The following is a 26,126-nucleotide window of genomic DNA, read 5'->3' as shown; positions in this document are numbered from 1 at the left end:
ATGATTTATTACTCTTCCTGACATGTGACTATTACTGTGGAGCAAACTTTTTTGTATTTATGTTTGCATGTTGTTCGGCAAATTGAATGGATGGTTGTGTGCATTAAGGCCAACTTTGATAAAGTGGCCATTTATTTCTGTTTCAGACCCGGACGATAAACAAACACGTTGTCCTGCTTCCCTTTTCAGTAATTTGATGGATCATTTCACCCGTGTGTGTGTGTGTGTGTGTGTGTGTTTCCAGATACTGCTTGATTGTGAGCATGTGCATGTGATTAGAGTGCTATCCACAATAACAAATGAGCTGAGGAAAACTCATCCATGACTCCTGGTCACGACAAAGTACGAGTGAAGAAGTCCAGTTCAGTCAGACAACTCACGTGTTCCTTTAACATGTTTATTAGAAGCAGCATATAGTTGAGTTTGGCGACTAGGCTCGGGCATCATCACTCCATAGATATACATAGCACGATTAGTGATGATTAAATAACTAACCCCCGAGCCTACAGGTGGAAGCTGGGGTGGAAGCTGGGGTGGTGGTGGGGCAGCAAGCAGCAGCGACGTAGAGGTAGCTGCGGCAATAGCAGCAGCAAGCAATGCATGGAGAGAGATCTGGCAGGTTAAATAGAGCGGCATATTAAGGAGACTGTTTGGTTGGTTGTAGAGTGGCAAGGGGGCGTTATGTATGAATGCAGCATAAGTGCTCGAGTTGACTGCCTGAACTAGCTCGCAGGCTTCGCCCCATTTCTCACAGCTGAGACTTTATTCTGACTCACTGCTGAAACTTATATCACTACATCACATTAACTTCAAGATAACAATGACTTATTTTACAGTGGTCCTGTTAGAAGCTCAAAAACACCTGGCACTTGTTAATGCTTTTGTTATCACATTTTGGCAAGATGTACTGTGAAAGTCATGGTTTTGCCAAGATTCATGTCCCTCTTGCATACACTGCATGCTATTAAATCACAGACATTTTTAAGAGTTGTTTCTGTTAGAGAACTGAACAAATATGCATTCAGACAGGAGTAGATCGGCATCTCAAGAGGCAGACATGAGTATCAAGTAAAGTTGAAAAGGTCAAGGCTCTGACGACGACAGTTATGGAGCAATACTCCAAGAAACCCTGCTCTGTATTTATGTTCTGATAAAAGCTGTCAACAACCCTTTCGAGAAAATGGAAGACATTAGAGCATTCCTATGGATCGAGACACTTTATGGCTGATATACGTGCAATGTCAAAAGGTTATTGTGCTGCATTGTTGAGGCACTGACATTGATTCATTTTTGTAATACTGTTGGCAGAGGTTGATTCTCTCTGTTTATCTTTAAAAACACTTTTCAGCCAATCATGATAAGTGAAAGGCAAAAAATAAACATCCCATAGTCCCTGTCGCTTTGTAGGGTCAGGTAGTTTGGTAAGCGTGAGCTGGATCCCATCAGCTAAGTATGTGAACCACGCTCTGCTGGACAGAACAATAAACTAGAGTTTATATTTATCAACCTGGTGTAGCTAACTGACTGCTGGAGTATGTTTTTGTATTTTGCTAAAACGTTCTGTTTTATTAAGACCTACAGTACATAATCACCTTCATTTGGCGTACAGCTAACAGAATACCAGACACTGACCCAGTTCATTTTCTGAAGTCATCATTAGTAGCTCTGATTAAATTGCATTAGGGATAATTTTTACATCAACACTGGGATGAAATGAGACCAATTAAAACACCATAACCTAAAAACCCTATTTCTCAGTAGAGGGGTTCATGAAGAGTTTATATGATTTAGAAACTTCTAATAAACCTTGTTTTAATGTTGTTTTGTATAATCGTTGCTCACTACTCTTCAAACATATTGCTTCATTAAGGACCAATTCCAGCCTGTTTGGTTTGGCTCAGTTTAATAAATGCCAGAGAGCTCAGTCATCTTCAACACTGACCAAATGACACGCACCGTTGTGAGCAGGAAACACAGATTTCATATTCTCTTCAGAGGCCTGAGTGCGCCTCACTTATTTGAGGGTTAATCATTTTTTAGCTTGCAGACAACACTCACCATCTCACGAGCAATGGGTCGCTGAGTTCATTGCACATCTTGGATTTGCAATGCTGATGATCATTTGAATATTGTTGTTTGTCTAATAATATAATATTAAATGCGGCTATTCTGTACACATCATTCATTTCAAATCAAGCAAACATTTGAATACAAAATGATGATTATAACATACACATTACATCATCTTTTTAAGTATATGGATTTTTCTTTTAATTATTAAAGCCTGTTAAAATATTTGTTTGTCAATTGTAAAAAATACAATGATAAATACCATGCAGCGCAAAAGATAAAGGAATGATGTTCAGCATGTGTCGACAGGAAGCCAAATATACAGGCACAAAAAGAACAGAGAAACAAGTCCAGACGTAAAGTTAGATGTCAGATTAGAAGATGTAAAACTAGTTATTTCTTCCTGCTGTCTGGAAATCTGTCTGCCGGTCTGATGTGGTTTTCTACTTCCAGTCTTGCTATTTATGTTTTGTTTATTTTATTTTCAGCATGTCATGATGACCGAGCAACACATGGCAGTGTTTTACAAGTAGAAGCCTATCTGTTAGAAGTCGGAGGTACATCAAAGCTTCTTCTTATATCACAAACTCTTTTTCTTTTTCTTTGCATTATTAAATGTTTTGGGTCCATATTATACAAAAAGATAAATGTGTTCTCTTTTTCATTGTGGTATCATATCTGCACAATGCTGTACACAATGTGTTAACACAAGGAATGGAGAGACTGAAAACCCCATATTGGAATGAAAGGAATGTATCAACACATTATGCAAGATGTATTGTCAACCCGAGCTTGAATTATTTCCACACACAGCCCGAATTGCAGATGACCCCTAGGTTAGCACAATTCCAGTTGTTGTTGTTGTATCCTTCACATGGGGAAATAGTGCATTTCAACATAGTGACAAAGCTTTTTATCAAAACATTTTCATAAATGGTAGCCATTAACATGATGCTACATGTAAATAATGCTGAAAAATGTATCCATAAGCATAATAATGCTGCTCAACTTCCTGTTTAAACCAGAATAAATTACACATTGTGTGTTTCTAAGTAACTGAAGTGAAGTACGTCTGCATTAGGCGGGGTTTAGTAATACAGAACATGATGGAAATAGGACCTTCACTTCCAGCCTGCACACAATAACAGCAACAACAAGGAGAGCATTAACTCGCATATTTTAAATCAACCACCCACCTTGCCCAGCGGGGAGAGAGATTGTTTTGCCCCAAAAACCTTTCTCTCTCTCTTTCTTTCTCTCTCTCCAACTCAAACGTGTTTGCGCTGCTAAGGAGGTAATTATGTGAACGCAGCACAGATAAATGGAGCTGTATTAAATAATCAGAAAGGGAAAACTCATTTCTGGTTGATTTAGATGAGTTTTTCTGAAAAGTGTTTACATCCATTGTGCGACAGATCATTTGTTGTTTATGAACTCTTTTCAAAGTACCAAAACACCTTTTCAAACCATCTAAATCATTTAAACTTTATAAACTATATTAATATTTTCTGTGGTATCTTTAGTTCTGTTGAATACTGACCTATTGTCTCGCGTGAACTTTCACAACTGTTCTGTCTGCATGCAAATGAAATAGCTTTTTTTAGTATAATGTAGCTTAACACTTATTGGAACGGGAAGTGAATTATGTCCTGTGAGATTATCATCTATCTGAGTTGTAGTAGCAGTGAGGAGACCTGGACTGCACTGAGGAATGCTGGAGTCTTAACCTCTATTACTGCTTAACAAGCCACATTACAAGCTGTGGCTGAGGCTCCTTTCCCAATGCTCCCTGTTACCTTCCCTATTAGGCTAGGGGAACTAAAGGGAAGAAACACAACCAGATTGGTATTGGTATAATTATAGGTGATTTATTTTAAATAGCAGCGGTAAACAAAATGGAAGGCAGGCAGCCTGAAACAAACAAAAGGGCACAGGTTGACAGATAACCAAACTAAGGGAGGACTCAAAAGGAGTCTAACGGCATACAGGGAAAATAAATAGTAATATGCTAAATAAAGAACGAAACAAAACCTCACTTTAAAAGTGGTACAGACTAACACAGGAAATATATACAAAACACACAGCTAAACTAAAAGGCAACAGTCACAAAGTCCTAAACTACTCTAAACACTAACTAAACTACTCTACACTCTAACTAAGCTAATCTAGACACTACTAATCACACAAGTTTAACCACAGTTAACAGAATTATATTAGAGCAAGTAGCGAGAGGCGTCTGTCCACATGTTAGAGCCTCCAGAGTGGTGATAGTCCGCAACTTTTGTACTCCTCCCCAGCAGGTGTGCGCCGGCTGTGCGCTGCGATTGCGATCCAATCACCATCTTCAGAGGCGGACCAGGAGATGGGCAGCCAATGATGTTGGGGCTACCACACAGCTCATTTGCATAATCACACACGCACATAGCTGCAAACAATCCCAGACAGATTAAGGAGCAGACAAACAGCAGCCGTAACACTCCCTCTCAAAGCACAACAGGGTTTTCGATATTACACTTGATCATACTTTAATACATTTGACTCTCTCTGCCATGCTGAGGTCTGATCTTGCAGCAGCATATGCAGGCATGCAGATCTGTCATCGAAACACAGGTGCTCATTCGAATTCAGCCTCAAAGGACCATTAAGCATGGTCATACCTTAGTTATTAAAAAAACAAATGCAAACACAATCAACTAAATGTGTATCTACTACATAAATATTGCACGTCATCTGTGGCCGGATGGATTTCAGGCAAAGAAAGACAAATTAATGTTCTCCCCATGGAGACTGAAATGTGAGAGCAGCACTTTCTAAACATGTTTTCCCAAAAGGCCCACACAGTGCTGACTTAACAACAGCCGCCAGCCATTCACAAGAGGCTTATTAATAGGGGGATTGTGTTTTGTCAGGTCTGTTGCTGTACTTAATACTTTTTTAATTGGTAGCTTGTCACTCACAGCTTATTTTTGTAGAACCTGCATGAATCTTAATGAGTGCATGTATCAGATAGCAAATGCCGAGTAAATTATTGTTTTCGTTAGTAACTGCTTTTTCAGCATGCCATCTCTTTTCATTCACTTTACTGGTGGTAAGGGCTTGGTAAGTATTCATAATCATTAGATGCTATTGGGCATCCAACAACACGGCTAAGATAAGATAAGATAAGACTTTATCCATCCTGAAGGAAATTGTTGTGCCAGAGTAACAAAATACAGACACAATGTTACGAGCAACTCTAGCAGGCAGCCACCCGTGGCAGCGCCATCTTAAAGGGATAGTGGAAATCCGCGAATTTTGGGTTTAACTTATGTATTTTTATTAAAAAGAAGCATATTAAACAATTTTTTTAAATTTCATCCGCCTAGTTTCATTTTATTTTCAATTTTACTGCGCCCTCTCAATGAAACGAAATACTTCGGGAATCTTCGGGTGATGACGAGAGCTCAGGAAGACGGGCACAAACAATGGCGGACATTCAATAGCATTTGCATGTGAATAGCCGACCTTTATTATGGTGAATAGATGTGTTTTGTATGGCTGTAGTGCAACAGAAAAATTCTACGTGACATAACGACATTGGATTAACCTTGAGATGCGTTTTTATTCCGTTGAACACAACTTTTGATCACAAATCAAAAAAGGTAAGACGTAATTATTGTAATATTTGTGGAACCGGATGTTGTTTACTTTCTCTTTTCTGGCTGATAGCTCCAGGAATTCGAAGTCTTACAGTGATGACATTACATGTGTGGAATCTGTGGAGTCTCAGCTTTAAATCGTATATCTTGTTTGTGCAGTTAAGATAGTAATAAGGGCATTTCTACCGTGTGTTGTGTGTAAAAAAGCGTTAGCATTGTTTCGCTCAATGCTAATTCAAAGGCTTGGTATTACTCTTGTGTTTTTTCTAGCTAACAATTGTTCTTATTGTCAGTTAGCGGAGTTTCTTACCTTTAAAAAAGGGTATGAAACATTAATAGTTTCATAAATGTTAAGAAGCCCTGAGACATGTGAGAGAAAAAACGGTGGGAGGGGTCCACTGGGGGGACCTTCGGCCTTAACTGGTTAACAATGATTAATATTTGTAAAGGCTACAGGTGATCTTAAGATGCGTGAGCTATGCTTAGGGACCTACCAGTCAAGATTATTTGTGCGTAGGGGTGCATCATCTGGCGCCTGGTCCTGGTCATCCTCGCCATTGCCCATGCCGTGAACCATCACCTCGGGCTCGAACAAATAAGGACGTAATGGTCTATCGTCTGGCTCAATATTGTCACCATCGTCGCTTACTGAACCGGATTCAGATTCAGTTCCTAAAACGACATTTTCGTAGGAAAGCCGAGAGGATGTCTCTGACTCGCTATCATCACTGGATACCTCGTACAATCCTTCTTCTTTGTCTGGTATATTTGCCCTTCCACGTTCATTCTGCATAGACGCCATGGTTTGTTATCGTATCGTCTTCCTGAGTTTTCGTCACTTCCGGTTAGGCTGAGAAACATTTCGTTTCTAAAAAACTTCGGGGAAGCTGCAATAAAGTGCTTCTAACATGCGTAAGGCAATTATTATATATTTGTAATCAGGTGTGATTGTTTTGGTACGTAATTATGCTTGTATATAAGTTAAAACGAAACTATTTGAGGTTCCATTTCCACTATCCCTTTAACTTCTGAAAGGAAGCCTATTTGAAGGCTATTTGTCATTGTAGCTCAAAGTAGCACAGTAACAACTTGTTTTATGCAAATAAGATCAACTCTCCACACACTGTTTCAGGCAACAGCATTTTACCACATAACTCTTCTGTTGTTTCAGCAGTAATGAGGTCTCTAGATCATCATTTTGATTATTATCCCTTGGAGAAATATTCCTACAATATCTAACACAGCAAAAAACGGCTGTTGATAGATTATTGCTGCATGAGCACGGGCAGTGAAGCAAAATGCTTTGGCAGCAAAATCTCATGAACCTAGCTATTGAAGAATGGAGCGTGAGAGCAGACTTACATGAAGCATGTCGTGAAAACGGCATTTCTTCTGAAGGGATTGACTTTGTTTAACTTTAAAAACAGATACACTATAACTTCTCCTGTAAAGGGATGAAGTGTAAATGTGTGTGTGTGTGTTTGAAACAGATTGCATCTAATGGTACCTGAGTTATCGCTTGAGGAAAAAATGGAAGCAGACGCAGACTATTCTTTGCAATTGAAGATACATGAGGAAAGTGGGTCATTTATGGAGCATATACTGTATGTGAATCAGTGAAAAATACATCTTAATCTGAATAATGATTTAGAGGGTGAAAACGCCCTGCCAGCTCCATGTCTAAGTGAGGCCAAATCATAACAGGACTGTGACCATGCTGATCCAAACTGCAGTTCGCTCTGCACAATCCCACACAATCAGCACTCAGATCAGCTCTCACTCAGAGAAGAGAGTGGTGCTGTATAACAAGTGTGCTTTGTAAGTAGGTGCAGAAGTGAGTGTCATTGACTCTTGTTTTTCGCTCCCATTCCTTCTCAGACTACTCTCAAATGCCTCCAGAGTCCACATGAGACTCAGGTGGATGATGAAACTCTCCAGACTGTCATTTAAAAACCCAAACTTTAAAGAGCAAGCCAGGATCAGAGGGATGTGATGTGAGAAAGCTGCTTTTGTTGAAACCAATGTGTCTGAAACAATTGTTAGAAATTAGCAAGTTCATTAAATGGGTAAAATAAAAAGGAGACATGTTTTCTTTCAAGTCAGGCACACAAGAATGAATGAAGTCTCTCTCTGAATCCCAAGCTGCTATTGTACACACAGAGACAGAGCGGTTATTTATTTGATGTGTGCTTTCGTCATTCTTGTAAAGCACTCTTCAAAGTCTGTCACCTTAAAAGAGTCAGACTTTGTTCTCTGATGAAATCATCAGACTTCAAGGAGTCAACATTTCAAACGCATGATAAATTGTTACAGTGCAGCAGAGTAAACAGCACATATTCACACATTCAACAACACCTTCTGAATGTGCATTCTCTCCCACTTAAACACAAATACACACCTAACACTACGCCACACACACACACACACACACAAACCTTTGAAGACAACGTCCAGGTTCTGACGTGAGGATTATTGAATTATTGTCTAGTGTCTGTGTGTATTATGTTGCCCACTTACACTTATATAAGAAGAGACATGGCATTTTAACATAATAAGCAAACATTTGTCTACTCTGTAATACGATTGTTTCACGGCCAGTAACAACAGTGCCAGTGTCCTTTTCTCTCAGTCTGTTGTTAACACAAAGACATGACCAGGAAAGGATGAAAATTACACTTGATCTGCGAAACCCTGGAAAGTTTAACAGTTAATAATGATTAGGGTTAAACCAACTCTGACATGCATTGTAGACATGACTGGACATTCACTCAGTCAGTGACTGATCATGGAAATGTGGTCAAATTCATGCAAAATGAGACACTGAAAAGTGGTTTCTGAACTGGTTGGCTTGTGAGAGCTGCCCCTTTGGACTACGTTACATGATACTTGTTAGACGCTTTTATCCAAAGCGACTTACTTACAATCAGTACTGTGGACAATCTCCACAGGAACAACTTGGGGTGAAGTGTCTTGCCCAGGAACACAACAACATGCTGACTGCAGTGGGGTTTGAACCTGTGATCCCCAGATCCGAACACCTACTCTGAACACACTGCGCCACACACCTCTGGATGTTTTGGAATCAAATGTTGTGTCTATACCCCAGACACATTAAGTCATGTAGTTATCCTTAATTAGGTATTACTCAAAGACCGTGTGGTATTAATAACAATTCTTTGCAATTGCCATTGTTTATGGTTGTTCGTCTTATTTTAGCAATGTGCACAACCAATGGGGATCCACTCGTAAAAAGCAATTCTCCATAGTGGTCAAAAACTCAATTACAGAATCACACTACATTGCATGCTGTGTTAGTGTAGTTCATCATTAAATGAGTTTCAAAGTTCATTGTAGATGGTGCTTACTCAGTTGGAAGAAAATCAAGCATAGGTGAAAATCTCATACTACTCATGTAATGTAGCCGGGCTATTCTAATGATAGATCAATTATTAACAAGAACTGGCTTTTATTCCAAGGCATTATAAAATATGTTTTCTCGTCTGACGATATTGTCAAAATACAGATCTAAGTAAATATTGTTGGTTTGACTACAGTGGAGTGCTGTTGCACCTCTCCAAACCTTTCAATTTGAACACCTTCACACCTGGTCTGCTCTCGTCCAGGTAGTCCAGGACTGGGTTGTCATAAGCCAGTTGTGCCTTCCTCCGGGCCGACTCTTCCTGTGTGTTGACAGAGGTCTTCGGTGTTGATATATGCTCCTCTTTTTCTTCTTCTCCCTGTCCCTCCTCGCAACGACAGGCAGTTGCCTTGGTGATGAGGTGATCGAGGGGTTTGAGAGAGCGCATCCACTGGGGCAGGAAGTCCCAGCTCTGCAGCTTAGTGGGCAGGTGGCGAGGAGTACGGGCCTGCATCACATTAATCATGGAGATGAAGATGGTCAAACACAGGAACGGAGCCCCAACGCCGGCCATCACTCGCCAGCCTGCCAGCGAGAGGCCCAGAACCAGCGAGGGCAGGAGCACGAAGCACAGGAGGAGGTACAGGACTGCAAACCAGCGGTACTTGGCAGTGCGCTCACCAAGGACACGCGCCATCCTTATGGGCAGGCGCGTGAAGGGGAGAGGATACCACAGCATTATGCCAAAGACGTTGAAGAAGAGGTGACACAGAGCGATCTACATACAAAGACAATGCAAATAGATGCAGTATGTGAGGGCTGAAGATGCCAACATTCATTCCAAATACATAATCCAATGATACCAGATGAATGAATGAATGAAAACTATTACAGACTCAGGGTCCAGATAAAAGATGGTTTTAGTGTTGGCAGTTTAGTCCGAAGGGAGGATTTACCAACAATTGTTTTCCCTGAAGCACATTTAGCTGCCTTCAGCTTATTTGTGCAGAAATCATGTTCATAAATATAGAGACCAGTATTATTATAATGTACCATCTGTAGATTATTATCTGTAACACCAATGGTTTTGTCCGGGTAGGGGAAAAATATATTCTGTTGCAGTTTTCAAAATACCTGTTTTATCCATTGACTGTATACAATATTGCCACAATCTTTGTGATGTACCCCATAGGTTTATGAAAAGCCGTACTGAAGCTCAAAGTGGAAGGGTTGACTTCGCCTGACAACTCTAATAAAAAATGGGCAAAGAGGTGGATAGTCTTTAGAGATTTGTCGACTCACAACCTGTGACAGCACCAATATGTCAAAGCTCTCATGCTCTTAAATATAAGTAACTTCAAGCCTTGATTTGATTTAAACCAAGGAGATATATCCCTTGTAGAGTTAGCAGTAGAGACCTACTGACCTACTACACTTTAAAACTACTGCACTTTAGAATTGTACTTTTTTTGCTGTTGGGCATTTTATCATGGGAGCCAATGGAGATGGACTACAGTACATTCTTAACCCAGTCTCAAGAGGACATTTTAGGATATTCATTTTAGGCACTTCCTCTTTGTTTTTTCGGCACAGGAGGCTCCTGCTAGGTTGTACACTGGCTTACCTGTATGGCAGCTGCTAGCTTGTTCCCAGGACTGGCCAGAGCTGCCAGCAGAGCGGTGGCCGTGGTGCCGATGTTGGACCCGAGGGTGAGGGGATAGGCCCGCTCGAGGCTGATCACACCGATACCTGAGGGAGACGACAGAAGAACGCTGTGTCAGAGGAAAAAGGGACTTTCAATTAAGATGAAAAGCTCATAATATATACAACTTAAATAAACGTTACTGTCTATCACCTGATGTTAGAACAATGGCTTGTGTTAGGGTCTCACAAAACAAAATAAAACATACAACCTTGAAGGACTCCCTTACAAATAGGCCATTTGAACACAAACAACTCCATAAATAAATACCAGCAGGTGTGCAAAGCTGCAATAAAGTGTCTATTTTGCCTTGTTGAAGATGGATATTGCAGTCGGAATGAAAGTTTAAGTGATATTTTCTTTTACCCTAGGTGCTCTGAAGCGTTTTTTGAGTTTGTTTTCAATGCATGATACTAGGGGATGGTAAGCCCGAGAGTTGGAGTGCAGGGAAAGCTACATTTAAATAAACAAAGTCAAATAAACAGAATTACCTAATTAAATATATCTGAAGGTTGGATGACATCCATGAATATAGTCGTTTGCCTTTTAGTTATTTAAAGCTTCTCAATTACTCCTGTTTAAAATGAGACATGATTCCCATCTTACATTTATCACTGAGTAGCAGGCCGATGACTCAGACATCACTGATTTGACATGCTTCATTTAGCCAGCGGCATACACTGACAGTTGTGCAATATGTTCTTCCAAACTTCACAGGACTTATTTCAGTGGAAATAAACAGGTTTATGTCCTTATTTGGCCCCAGCTGAAACATTAGCTATAAGCTAACAAGAAATCTTAAGATATTCTCTTGACCGTATGAGATGACACTCATTTTAGTTAGCACATAAGCACAAGAACAATCGGGTAAATCCTCACTCAATGTACAGTTAACAATGTATTACTGCAGCAGTAAATGTCTGTTCAGAGGTTGTGGTGTTTGAATTTATAACTTTGTGTAAATTAAAGTATTAGTCACATTACCATTGTTGAACTATGCTATATACTCACAAAGAACATGTAAATGAAAGACTGAAGTGTATAAAGAATAAGAAAAATCAATACAATGATATGAGAATCATAAAGTTACTAATTTAGATTTTGCATATGCTGACGTAGAACCAACAATTACCCGTCAGGATGCTATAATTAAATTGATTATAATTCATAATACTCTGCATCCATTTATTCATCATCCTTCAAAGCAACAGCTGCTTACAATTAAAGCATTGTGTTGATTGATGTCATCATAAGTTTGATATGTCTAATACAGGAAAATAACAGAAAATACTATAACATTCTGTAAGTATGGCTATATTGAAGACCTCATAGTGGGGTTTTTTACACATTTCTAATATATATTTAATATTATTTATTTTGAGGGAACATTTTGAGGTTCACAGCTCATTTAATCCATTTCAAATGGACGGCCAATAATTGCTATATTAACCCACACACATAGTTTTTTCTATGCTCTACTTATTTTCACAATAACCTTTTATTTTGTAATGATATTTTCACATAATATAGTATAAACAAACAACTCTGAGGCTTTCATTGGTGGTGCAAAAGCTTATTTCACCCACCTATTAGAGGAGTCAAGGCTGAAGTGAAGACAGAGCTACTCTGGACCACAAACGTTATCCCTGCGCCCACAAACATGGCCATGTATCCTGACAGCCACCCACACGGATATGGCAGGTCTGTTGAGATAAAGAACGGAGAGATGGCAATTACCCACGATAAACACATCAATATTAGTCTTCTCCACCACCTCTCTCATGTCAAAAGCATGCCCACCTGTGTTGATGACTTTGTGGATGACCTTTGCGACCTGGCCTCTAAGAAGAGAGTTGAGCAGTTTGACCAGAAGCAGCAGACAGGTGCAGAGGACGGCCAGAGAGCCTGCGAGGAGGATCAGACCCACGGTGAGGTCTGACATCCCCGTGGACACAAACAGATGCTTACCTGCAGGAGGACAGGTCCAACAAACATCAATAGATTATTACAAAAACACACCGTTGTATTGCCTTCTTAGCAGGGAAGTACTGAAAGGGAAATGCTTACTAGAAAAACATTACAATAATGAGAGAACTCACATTTCAGTGGTGATTGGGATAAGTCATGCCTGGAGCCACAGTTTGCAGTGCTCACATTGCCAGTGGACTGTAGACGGAAAGAAAGAGCATCTGTGATGAAAACACAAATTAGCAACGCAGTTTTCACTGGCAGCAGTGTCAATCTGTATGTGGCGCCACTGTGTGACACATTGTGTCTGCATGTGCAGGGGACAGCAGTGGAGACGGGGCCATTACCATAACCAGGTCAGTCTGGCACCATTCTTTCACCAGGCTCCTGTTCCTCATGTCCTCATTTCCCATGACGATTCCCGTGATCACACACTTGTCTAGCTGAGGAAGAAAGGAGAAATATTTTCCATCTTTTAAATTCTGTGATTCAAAGGAAAGCAACATGTATTATTCATCCACCAATCCTTCAGTCCCAAGGAGACACCTTAAATCTAGTTCCCATCACAGCTGTCTAAGGCACTGTTTGTTAAACTTCGCCCGTGTTAGAAATTAAAATCAATGTTTTGATAGCATAATGTACACTAAACATACCGTCAGTTTAAATGCTGTTTTATACTGAAAAACCAGAAGTTCACCACACAAGCAGTTGTTAAGCTTTTATTCTGAAAATCCTTCATGACGACATCCGGGACTACCGCCCATTAGTATCATTAAAGTGGCTATTGACGCCGTTAACATGTATTACATATAAAGTTATGAAAGAGATAAGGAGGAGAAAAGGCATGTGGAAGTAAGCAATGAATGTAAAATGTCGAAATCCTCTGTTTAACGCGATATCGGACACAGACGAACGAGAGGGGGAAGTCCCTTACGTCACTACAGCTCACAGAGAGGAGGAGCGAACAGCAAGCGGGAAGGACGAATGCTTGTAAGGTCTCTTCTGCACGGCCACCCCCTGGGAGAGAAAGCTGCAGACTTTCTCTCCTGAATGAACAATTCTGTTTGTGACTTTACCGCGCTTTTTTTATTAATTAAAGTACCAATTTTGAACCTCAAGAGACTCCATTTAGTCTCCTTTTTAAGCTTCTCTTTCCTGGACGCTGAGAATAAGAACACAGTTAACACCCGCCATAGTTACTTCTGAGATGTCCATTAAACGTTTCCAGCATCACGCAGAACACAGTTAACAATAAAAACAGCGTCAGAGTCACTGAATCCGTAGAAATGTTGAAAGTGTGGTGACCACCTATTTAACCACTGGGACATAATTCAAACTTGGAACTACAGTTTCGGTTATTGTTCCCACACGGACATGTTATGGGTTACCTATAAATAGTGTGTGCCCTCTTGGCTCTCTCTTGTCGACCCGGGCTGCGACCCGACAACATGTCCTTTGCAGCTTGCGAATAAATCACTATTCTTGCACCTTCCTTGCACCGCCTCTGACTCCATGGCTGCTTCTCAGGTCGATTAAATGAAATCCTTGCTTCCCTCACTTGCGTCGTTTCCCTGCGTTTAGTCCCTCCCACCAGGGAAGCATGGAGGGACGCAAGGAAACCACGAGAAGCAGGGAAATGAGTTTTAAGAGCAATGGGACGTCCTTTCCTCCGGAACGTCACGTGAAGCGACGTCCGTTTGTGATGACGCTGCACAGCTGATCGTCTGACAGCAGCCAGCTCTGTCCCCGTTATTTCCACACACACCCCCGCCTCTGTTAGTGCACATTTACTGACACAAACATTTGTATCATCTGTTGTAGATCCCAATAAATAAAATAAAATAAGAACTCATTCTCAAAAAAGATAAACGCCATTCTTAAAATGTATAAACGAACAATAGTTTGATTAATATTGATTAGAGTGCACAAAAGAAATAAAATAATTGAGAGAAGAAAAATATATATGTTATCTATCAAAACCCAGTTATATTAACATTCATTGGATTGCACACTTTGTTTGTTTGGATATGTAGCACATTAACATTTTAATAGCACTTAATGACTGAATGGAAATGACAATAAATGAAAATGTAAAACGAAAAAAGCGATCATGAAAATGTTTCCAATAAATGAATAAAATGATTTTTGACCACTTTGTTGTTCAGATATATCACATATTTGTAACTAAATGAAACAGGAATTGAAACAAAACACGGTATAAACTGAGGAGTGACTCCCGTGAGGTTCATGTATTTTCTTCACTCCGCTGGGAAACGGCTCTCATGTCAAGAAGCATGAGATCAGTGCATGCACTGCATCGTCCAATCAGTGAGTGATACACAGTAAGGGGGCGGGGCGAGTATCTGAGGATTTCATCGGAGGATGGTCTGGTGGTTCCTCGATTATCGCTCCTCCATTATCGCTCCTCGCTCCTCGATCCTCGGTCCTCCGGCAGAAATAAGAGCCATGGGACGGTACTCAAGATGGCGCAGGCAAATCAACTTCCGGTGAGACCGAGGACCGAGGATCGAGGAAATGAAAATAGTCGACCTGAGAAGCAGCCCATATCTCTCGGCACTACACTGGTGACCCTGATACGTCTTGAGAAGCTTCCGGGACGGAGCCGAACACGGCAAAAGGAACTCAAGTTCCTTTCTCGAAATGCCGGGGTTTGATTGGAGACGTCCGTGGCTGCCACCGGCACGCTGACTGAGGCTCGGTGCGCGCTCCGCAGAAGGCTGGAGACGTTGCTCGCCGTTCCCGCATCGGCTTTCTATCCAACGGGGGGACGATGCACGACCTGCTGGGTCGACCAGCAACCCCATTGCTACCTCGTGGGTTTGTTCTTCGGGGCGTGCGGCTGCACGTCCCGGCTGCTAACCACGTGGGGCTAACGACGGCTGCCAGCTACCCATGGCTGCCAGCTAGCGGCTAACCACGTGAGGCTGACGACGGCTAGTGCTAACGGCTATCAGCCCTTTTGAGTTTTTGTTTTTTTCTGGTGAGAGGAGGTTCGACCAGCCGGTTGACCTCATGTGGACACTCTCACCTTTTTCACCACCTCCACGGCGGTTCCAGACGCCACTCACGTTTTCATCGACGCCTGGGTTGTGCACTCCTGGACCCCGTCTCGCCTCGACGGTTTTGGATGTCGCCCATGCTGCCATCGGCCTGTGGGTGGCGCGCTCCGGAGCCTGTCTGGCCTCTCCTGCCTTCCGGGGATATCCAGACGCCACTCACGTTCATCGGCGCCTGGGTGGCGCACTCCTGGACCCCCTCTCGCCTCGACAGTTCCGGACGTCGCCCATGCTCCATCGGCCCATGGGTGGCGCGCTCCGGGACCCTGTCTGGCCTCTCCTGCTTCCCGGGGATGCCTCAGCGCCTGCTGAGGACTTAATGCCCGCCGCCGCGGCACGTCTGCCTGCGGCCGGGTTGCTCTCCTGCTTCCCGGGGATACCTCGACACCTGCCGAGGACTTCGTGCCCGCCGCCGTTGCACGTCTGCCTGCGGCCGGGTTGCGCTCCTTCCTCCCGGGGGGACGGCTCCTCTCTTCCGGGGATACCTCGACGCCTGCCGAGGACTTCGTGCCTGCCGCCGTTGTGCGTCTGCCTGCGGCCGGGTTGCGCTCTTTCCTGCTGGGTTCTCCGCGACACCTACTGCGGCCCCCTTACGACGGCCCGCCCCCGGTGTGGGTGCCCTCGCCCTCGTTAGGGCCCCTGCCCTCTCCTGCGGCCCCCTTTCATGGCCCGGTCCTCACCTGCGGTCCCCCACCCTCCTCGGCCCTTGTGGTGCTTCCTCCACGGACGTGGGGATATTTTTTTTTTTGCCATGTTTGAATTCTGGGGGGGCTTGTGTGGTGACCACCTATTTAACCACTGGGACATAATTCAAACTTGGAACTACTGTTGCGGTTATTGTTCCCACACGGACATGTTATGGGTTACCTATAAATAGTGTGTGCCCTCTTGGCTCTCTCTTTTCGACCCGGGCTGCGACCCGACAACATGTCCTTTGCAGCTTGTGAATAAATCACTATTCTTGCACCTTCCTTGCACCGCCTCTGACTCCATATCTCTCGGCACTACAAAATAATGGTTTCTTGATGTAAGACAAAGGAAGCCTCTGATTTCTAGCTGGCAAATAAAGAATTTGCAAACAAAAAGTGTTTCAAACAGACTTGAAATAGTACAACTGTATGAATAGATCTCAACGCAACATTGCTGGGGTTGATTGTTCACGTCCCCAAGTTCCCCAAAGAGCAGGTTAACTATCGCCCAAACTCTGCAGCATCCGGGTTCGGCTTGGGGGAATACTACACAGTGAATGTGACTTTTATTTATGATGTAACCTGTAACCCACATACTAATGTAATGATGTGCTCATTGACCCGATAAGCCCTCTGATAGGCCGACTACTTTAGGCAGTAAGCTAGCCAGCTAGACATGTTAATGATTGCACCACGCATTAGCGCAAAGTAAGGGTTTAGAACATTCCTTACACTTATGAATTGTGTCTTTGGTTTTGAAAAATACTCTATTATCCAAAATCTTTAAATATCGCTCTCACTGCGGAAATCCAAAGACTGAAGACCTACCATGACTAGGTCAACTAAACTAAGATTTGCTGTTTAGGGGAGGCGTTTAACAAATGGTTAATCACAAAAGCTGACTGGCTGATAGTTACCTGTATGATGAGTTTGGTCACTGGCTCAGTGATAACTTTGAGCAGCTCAGGTGCTTCCTCTCCGGGATGCAGCTTGAAACTGGAGACCAGCAGGAGAGACAGCTTGGTGATGAAGCCGCTCGCCACCTCCAGCGGCAGCAGGACCAGCACCGACAGCCAGTTGAAGCAGTCGTGGATCGTTGCTCCAGCAAAGGCACTGCAGTGGGTCACAATCATTGTCTGTGTTAACTAAGGTCAGCCATTAACATGATCAACCACTCAAAATGATTGCTTGTTAATCTGCTTTTCATGGGTCAAGTTTTTTATATGTGGATGATGCAATGTGCAGTTTAGTTTTGACTTTGAGTTAGTAAATTATGAATGTTTAATCAATTATATTTATTTTTTACCAGACACAGATTAAAATACATGCCATCTGTGCAGTGCCGTATATTTTCATGCCAAAAAGATACTGGCGGAGTCAATGTGTGTTGGTGCCATTATTGTCACTATACTTAAACGGAGGCTGAAGCAAAGAGGCAGCAGGCAGCTGCTAATGCTTTCTCTTAACCCTCCTCTGCACTTTCAACACTTTTATCAATCTTCCTCCATCTCCCTACTTATCCTCTTCACTTTTCCATTTCAATTTCTTATTCCCTGCTCTTCAGCTTCTCCTGCACTCATGCTGTGCCTCGCCACCTTTCTCCACTCACCGTTTAAACTCATTCCTCTCTGCTGCTTGCATCATGGCCACCAGGGTGTTCGTGACTGAGGTCCCAATGTTGGACCCCATGATGATTGGAACAGCAGACCTCACCTCAAGCACTGTGGGGTGAAACCACGAAGAGCGACACATTTCACTCGAACAATATAACATGTATGATGGATAAGTAGTGTATGGCATCATTATGAATGATAGTGTATCGCATAATTATAAGCAGTGACTTCCCGTCATTCAGAATGGTACATGAGGTGACAGTAATTTGCGGGGGAGTGGAGGCAGCTTAACCCACTCTGACGGGGGGTTCATTGTTGAGAATACCTTTAATGATGATGACCTACAACAGCCTGCTCACACACACACACACACACACACACACACACACACACACACACACACACACAATTCCATGCGTTTGCATCTCTTTGATAATTACCTATATTCTCTGAGTTCTTTCACAGAAAGGATTTGAAAGGCAGCTCATGCATACTGATATCATTCTCTGTTAACAACAAAAATACCTTATAGCCTGCACTCATTAGATAAAGACAGGCTGTCACCTCACCATGTCACTGTTTTTTGACTCAAGATAAACTAGACTTAATGAGAAGGTGGGGGGGATTAAAGGGTGTGAAATATGTTGATTTCATTATCCCTTGGATCCCATTCCAATCTACTAGATTACATTCATTCCCAGATGTTTTTCGCAAATGGTTATCACAGTACTACAATCTAAAATGTCAGACCAGTCAGTGTGTCCTAATAATCAAACACAAAATATAAATTTTAGCAGAGAGCACTTTTTTTGTATGTCTTTTGTAAGGTTATCGATGAAGACATTTTCTATTATTCGTTTAATCCCATGGAAAGATAAATCTGTTGATACATTCACCAACAAGTATTTTCTGTTCAGTCTTATGTACAACCTTGTGTTTTATAGAATTAATATAAAGAAACGAAAAACTATTAAACTAATAAGGCACAATGTTGCTGACATGTTCCCTTCATTAAGATGCTAAGGGCATGCAGTTTATTTTAAGTCAGTCCCACATACACCATCTTCCTGCCAGAAATACTCACAAAAATAGCAAACATGTTTATATTCACAGCTGAAAATAGTCCTCAACCAATGCTGTATTTACTTCTGTGTGCGTTCAGTTTCCTAGAAAAGTTGAGGGCCCAGTGCACTCAGAAAATGATTTACATTTTGTATTTCACCTATTTTGTATTTGACCAACGCTATAATATCTTTGCTAATTGTAACTTAATGCATAGCATACTTACATGTCTAATCTTATTTGAATCCGTAAATAAAATCATTTTGCTACATGGCAGCTCACCAGGGCTGGAATCTAAGTGAGTACATTTACTTGATTATTGAACAGAAGTACATATTTGATGTACTTATATGTACTTTTATATTTTATTTTTGTGCACCCTTTATATTTCCCCTACATCTCAGAGCGAATGCTGTACTTTTTACCACATTGCATTTGTGCGACAGCTTTCATGAGTACAGTAATATACAGATTACACTTTCTCTGAGGTCATGTAAAGTAAACTGTCAGTCATTCATGGTTCTCACACAGCGCAGTGAGGAAGCTTCAAAGACATGATTTTTTAGAATATGAAGCATTTCTATAGAAAGAAGCAGTAATACAAATCAAAATACAAAAAATAAGGTTATTTCAGTATATTCTGCGGCTAATAGTTTAATTAAAGGTCACCTATTATGCAAAATCCACTTTTTCCCGTCTTTTATACATCAACATGTGTCCCCTCTGTGTAAAGCGATTCTGAAAGCTTCAGGAAAAAAGATTCGCTCACTTTTTGTCCTGATCCATTTATATAAAAACCTCTCTGAAAATGAGCTGATCAGATTTTGGCCACTTTATGATGTCATAACGTTTTTTTGGCTTGTGCAACCATTAGCCAATCACCAACCAAGGTAACTGCCGCCCAGCTTATCACCTGAATCTCCTCCTAGAGCACCATAGTGTTCTTTTTAACCAAATATCTCTCAGAGGGGCGTGGGGAGGGGCTCCTTATTTTCATCTAAAGTAACAGACACAGAATCAGCACTTTTGAAACAGGCCTGAAACAGAGGGGTTTATGGGATGCTACAATGCATGATTTGTTTAGTATTTCGAGCCAACCACTTCAGAGACATGTTTTGTATATATCCGAGACCTATAATATATTGATGAAAAAGGGTATAATAGGGGACCTTTAAGTAAGGTTTTAAATGGAGGATTTCTAGGAGAACATTTTCCCAGTGTGGTATTAGTTCTCTCTGCAATGTTATGCTCCTACTCACATCCCGAGGCCACCAGACTGACGACAATGGAGGTGGAGGTGGATGAACTCTGGACGAGCACAGTGACCAGGATCCCCACCACCAGCCCTGCCACGGGGTTGGACAGCACCGCATTGTCCTGGAAAATGTCCCCTGCAACTTTACCTGTTTAAATATGCGAAACACATAGAGATACAGAAATGCTGTTCTCTGACATGACATGTTAGCCAAGAGCAATGTTAAATAACATTCTAACTGCTTGTTTCTGCAAATCCTAAAAGGTCAATAGTTGCAGCTCTGCAGTAAATTATACAGCAGGACCAACAGCTCAGTGACTCACTTATTTGGCAGACATCAGCCGGGGGAGTCACTTTAAACCCAATGAGAGGCTACTGAGGGTCATGGTACTTACCCCCTGCTAACTGGAAGGCAGAGCTCAGAGTGTCCAAGGAGCAAACAAAGAGGAAGAGGAGGATGAGGAGGAGAGGGATCTTGGATAGATTGATGAGTAGCTGTGGGATCTTGTTGGAAGTCACTGCTGTGGTCTGTGAAGAGCTTTCTGTTTAAAACCACAACAATAAAAACAAGGAGATGGTTAAGCCTGCATGTCTAACCAACGGAAAGTTATCAAAATATATCACAGATATGTTTTCCGGTCATTTGAAGCATTTCCATTTCTTTAATCTCTCTCCTAGCTTTCCTACAGAAGTGATTTAGAAGCACAGAGGCAGCTCCTGCATACTGACATTGTTCACTTCAGACACTTAACCCAAATAGGACCTCAGAGACCGCGCTCATTAGAAACAGACAGGTCATAACCCCAACGTGTAATGGTCTTATGAGGCAAGATAAACTAGACTGACTGAAATGGTGGGAGGTTACACACACATTAAAGAGGGAAAAGGTTGCAATGACGTGTCCCCTTCGTTAGGAAGAACACACTTTAGTGTATTTTGAGTCATTCCCACATGCACCACCAGCTACCAAAAGCACTCAAGGTTTTGGTCTTTTGCAGAATTTGTTAACAGTATGATCAATATAGAACGACTCCAGCCTTATCCTATGATTAAGTATAGACAGAAGTGGGAGAAGTACTCAGATCAAGTATCAGGGTGTATAAATACTCTGTTACAAGTACAAGTCCTGCATTCAAAATGTTAATCAAGTAAAAGTATAAAAGTGTTGGCATCAAATAAACTTAAAATACCAAAAGTAAAAGTACCCATTATGCAGATTGGCACATTTTAGTATATGTTTTTCTTATAATTATTGATGCATTATGTGTTTATCAAAGCTGGTAAAGGTGCAGCTAGTTCAAATTAGTTTGTATACTGCAGGGTAGCTTGTGAATGTTACTCGGGGTGTAACTAAAGTCTTAATTAACTGTTGATTATATTTCACATCAAAAATCCAAAGTAACTAAAGGTATTAAATAAATGTAGTGGAGTAGAAGTACGAAGTAGCAAAATATTGAAATACTCAACTACAACTATGTACAGTACTTGAGTAAATATACTTTACACCACTAAGTATAGCTTAATTTACCTGATGACATTGTTCTGTATAAGAGAGATCGCATTAGTAAGACATTTCACATAGCTAAAGAGGTCAAAGTTGTCTGAAGAACTACATTACCCAGCAAAATGCTGCTGAGGGACATCAGGACTGTGTCTTTGTTGCCCAGACTGTGATCCCACTGGCCCTGTGCGTGTATTTTGAGCACGTCCTTATCTAATGAGCATGTGGTTTGGATTCTGCTGTTGTTATTTTCCTTTTCAAAGACATCAGACCTGCTGCCGTGCCAGGAAATGATTCTTCCTTTCATGCTGCTCTTGTACCTTTCTCTATATCGAGTCTATCTTCCTCCCTGGGTGAAACACAGCTGGTTTGGTGTTTGGTATGTTGGTTGTGGATCTCAAAGCTGCTGCTCAGGTCAAGAGTGGACCCGATGCCAGACTCCCTGTCCTCCTCCTGTGGGAGTTTGGGCTGTGAGGAGAGCTGAGTCCCTAGTATCATCAACCCTGATAATGAATAACAAGAGGATGCACTCAAGTGGGGAAGATCAGCTTTGCATTTCAAAGTCATCAAAAAACAGAATGCTGGGAATTGAAACTAATAAGTTACCATGGCAGTTGATTGCTTGTTTCCGACCAGAGGACGCTATTGTTATAGATCGAGATGACATGGTGCATTGAATGCTGTGTAGAAATATGGAAGCAATTAAAATCACAGCATGATATGGTTGTTAAGGGAACACATATGAGAGTCTATGTGTTTAACAGCCTGCAGCAGGAAACATAGGCCAAAGGAGACCAATATGTCTCAAGCCTGTGAGTCTCACTTTGCTACTGTAGTCCACAAACAAGCAATTAAAACAAAGGCGGCCCACAGTGTGTGTAATTGGTTTTGAGATCAAATCACACTTAAACTTCACACACCGAGAGGCACCATCTAGACGATTAAACACCTGAACTAAGAACATCCATAACATTCACCTGTTTGCAACTTACACATTATTTATCACTTGTATATATATATACTACTTCTATTCTATTTTATTGTTTTTACTATGTTATCTGTTGTATTGTGTTGCACTGTTGGAGGAGCCTGTGACCTAAGATTTTCATCGGCATGACTACACTGTAGCTAATGACAATAAAAGCCTTGAATCTTGAATCATCTCTCTCAACAAACACCTTGTCAGAATCAATAAGGTCACATCTGTATCCATGTTGCTTATCTTCCCTTCGTTTTCTGCAGCTGCAAGTCAGCTCTAACGAGACTCTCCTCCGTATGGAGCAGCAACTCAAAGATTCACGCTCTCGGTTCACAGAGAACTGTTTTTCTCCTTTCATTTCAGCCACTTTGCCATATTTTGGGGACTCCAGCGGAGGAGGGAGTACTAAAGTTGTCTGAATATCAATCTAATGTGTCCCTGTAAAGCAAAGAGGATGGAAGTGAGTTGAGTAATTACAGCAGTGGAAATTACAGTAATTACCGTCGCTACATCTTTCTTGTTCTGTGTGGCATCCTCCTGCTGATTCTGATGTGAACAAGTTAGCACGTCTATCTGTATGTGGGAGAATGTGAGACAAGTTCCATAGATTGCAGCTCAATCCTCCCTGAATGTACTTTGGTGATTCTGTGGAGTGAAGGCTTTAATATACTCTGCCTTTGTCTACTCTCTCAGTTTCCCTGGTTTTGTACTTTTTGCCTTCAAGTCACTGTGACTCACATTTATATGTCTATGCTTTTCATGTTTTGCCAAAATGTTTCTTCTTTAGTTCTAAATGAAGCGGGGGTAAAAAAAAAAAGGATTAATCAAACATTTAGTAACAGTTGTCAGCTTGCCGGATGTTTGCGCTCTTGATGCCCTAGCTGTAGAAAAAGGTCCAGAGATTTTCAATTAAAAAATCATTTATTTCAAATAATATAGAAAGCTTTAGAGCAGTATTGATTCAAAATGATTTTACTTATCAAAAGATTATTTTGACATATGAAGTTGGTACCTTACCTTGTCTGAAACCGTCCTAGGTGTTGTGTTTGACCCCCTGAGAAGGAAAGTATCAACCTGAAGAATAACACCTCTTTAAATAAGCCACCAGTTAACACCTCATCCCTTAACTTGCTCCCTCATCAGAGACCTCATTGTTAATCAATAACACAAAGCCTTAAACTAATGATGCATGCGTTTGGAAAACACATTGTATATTAGGTGATGAATGATGTGTGTTCAACCATCTATTGTTCACCTGATTTGGGGCTGGATAAAGTATCCAAGATGAAGAGGACTGTTTTGTAGGATTAATGATGCTTGTCGCTTGAGGTTCTTCTGTATTCCTGTGTAGAAAGTAGGGGAAATCTGACACCTAGTGGTAAATGTTGGAAGAAAAGTACCGATTTTGCACTGTCTCTGTAGTCCGCTCACACTGTGGTTTTTGAATACGTTAAAGCCAAGGTATTAAATGATCATTCCTTGCATGAGATAGGTCAGTGGAAGTATGGCAAACATGTGCGATGTACAGTGCGTGACTTTTGCAGAATGTTCAGATGCTTAGGCACCATGATGATTCTGAGATCCTCCTTAACACACACGTACACACATTTACTTACACACCCCACTACCCACAGACAATGTCCTCCTCACCACGGGAGAAGGCCGTGATGGCCTGAATAACAGGGTAATTGTTAACAATTAGTGGATTCTGTCACATCAGCAGTGCTCTCACCCGAATCTGCTGACCTCAGACTTGCATCCATGAACTCAGGGCAGCAGAACATGAATGACCAACTAGACTAGAGTTGTTACTTTGTAAACTGCTGGGTGCCAGGGAGAGATAACAGCTCTGTTGTGTTGCAGGCAGCTGGACTCGAGCCGAGGCTGCTGTCAATGGGCGAAGGGATAAATCCTTCAGATGTGGTGCCGAAAAGAGACGCAGAGACACTCGTTCACATATGGAACATGTTATCACTTATACACACATGGATAAATCTCTGGCACGACTCCAGATATTTTGGGTAAGCCCCCCCTCACTCCCTGTGATGCTACTAATTCCCTCTCCAGATGTGCAAGCCCCTGGGATGTTGTTGCTCAGCCTGGAGTTAAAGAGGTCACGAGTCATCGTACAACTACCTGCCACTCAAAAACACCTCACTCAATGAGCTGGAACTTGCAGATGCACACTGTGGATCCTCTCTCTTCGGTTTATGATCATAGTTATATTGCATAACGTTACACTGAGGGATATATGTGATGCTTTACAATCTTTCTTTGAAATAAAGGTAATCTGCCAACTCATTATTCACGGCTATTGCAGGTGGACATCCACATGCTGTACATGTCTGAACTTGAAGATTATTTGTGACCACTGTTATTATTAGTAATGTCTTGGCTTTGTAACATGATGTAACTGTAGCAATAATTCATGCCCTTCATTATCACAATTGAATTGTATTTACACCATCTATGGCATACTGAGGAATAAATAAAGTGGATTGGATACTGTTATCAATTTGACAAAAGGTATAATGACATTTTTAGCTCAACAAGGAACATCCCATTTTGGCAACTCAACCCTTAACTGAAGCAGCATATTTTGCCAGCTTATTGCAAAGGTAACAGCAGTAGAAATACTGAAATGTTAATGTTCCAACCACCTTCTCATACAATTCACTCACTCACTCCCCTTACCTGCTCTACTTACATAGAGCTCGTTCGATCATTAGTCTCTGAGTAAGGCTTATCCCCTTAACTAATGAAAGATGGTATTATTTTAATCTGATTCTGTTTGAACACACTGAAGTAAAGTCATTTCTCATTCGGTCACTTGGTCCCTGCCAACTTGTATTGTGTGTGTTTTTTCATCAAGCTCTGCAGCATTTCCTGTTCTGTTTTGATCTGACCCCTTTTGAATGTGTTTGGATCTTATCCTCAAATGTGGATAATTGACCATGTCTAAAAACTGTAAGCCAAAGTAAACTGAACTTTCCCTGTGACATGAATGTGTCATCACCTTTGGGCCAATGTCACGGACCAGATTGCCGTAATGGTTTTCTCCCCCGAACATCTGAATTTGTGTTGTTCCTGGTTTAGGTACAAACTAATTCTTACACAAACACTAAAGCAGATGTGCAAAACCATTTTTACAAACATGTTTAAACCCCTCTCAGCTCCCACTCCACTTTTTCATTACATTAATACATTAGATAGT

At 41.6% G+C, this 26,126-nt stretch overlaps 1 protein-coding gene across 1 annotated transcript; it reads right to left on the bottom strand.

Annotated features, from left to right (window-relative positions):
* Nucleotides 1-7,824: 7,824 nt before the first annotated feature.
* Nucleotides 7,825-22,600, bottom strand: slc34a1b (solute carrier family 34 member 1b). The gene is made up of 12 exons (XM_034231208.1): nucleotides 22,540-22,600; nucleotides 22,254-22,436; nucleotides 20,828-20,974; nucleotides 20,437-20,580; nucleotides 18,112-18,223; nucleotides 17,420-17,615; nucleotides 13,084-13,179; nucleotides 12,868-12,934; nucleotides 12,569-12,736; nucleotides 12,355-12,471; nucleotides 10,691-10,815; nucleotides 7,825-9,844 (listed from the first exon to the last, which is right to left on the bottom strand). Exons 1-12 carry the CDS (start codon nucleotides 22,598-22,600, stop codon nucleotides 9,257-9,259), a joined length of 2,004 nt encoding a protein of 667 aa, XP_034087099.1. The 3' UTR covers nucleotides 7,825-9,256.
* Between the last annotated feature and the right edge of the window lie 3,526 nt (nucleotides 22,601-26,126).

The sequence above is a fragment of the Gymnodraco acuticeps genome, unplaced genomic scaffold (assembly GCF_902827175.1).
Source record: "Gymnodraco acuticeps unplaced genomic scaffold, fGymAcu1.1, whole genome shotgun sequence".
Classification (NCBI taxonomy): domain Eukaryota; kingdom Metazoa; phylum Chordata; class Actinopteri; order Perciformes; family Bathydraconidae; genus Gymnodraco; species Gymnodraco acuticeps.
The sequence above is the reverse complement of the archived record's forward strand: the minus strand, read 5'-3'. Positions and strand labels throughout refer to the sequence as shown.

What these genes read in the sequence shown, in the direction of transcription:
- slc34a1b (XM_034231208.1), bottom strand. Translation starts at nt 22,600, where the DNA reads ATGTCATCTCGATCTATAACAATAGCGTCCTCTGGTCGGAAACAAGCA. An exon ending in ACAAGCAATCAACTGCCATG is followed by an intron (nt 22,437 to 22,539) that starts GTAACTTATTAG and finishes ATTCATTATCAG; the next exon opens with GGTTGATGATACTAGGGACT. An exon ending in AGCCTTGACTCCTCTAATAG is followed by an intron (nt 10,816 to 12,354) that starts GTGGGTGAAATA and finishes CGTCTCCCTCAG; the next exon opens with GTATCGGTGTGATCAGCCTC.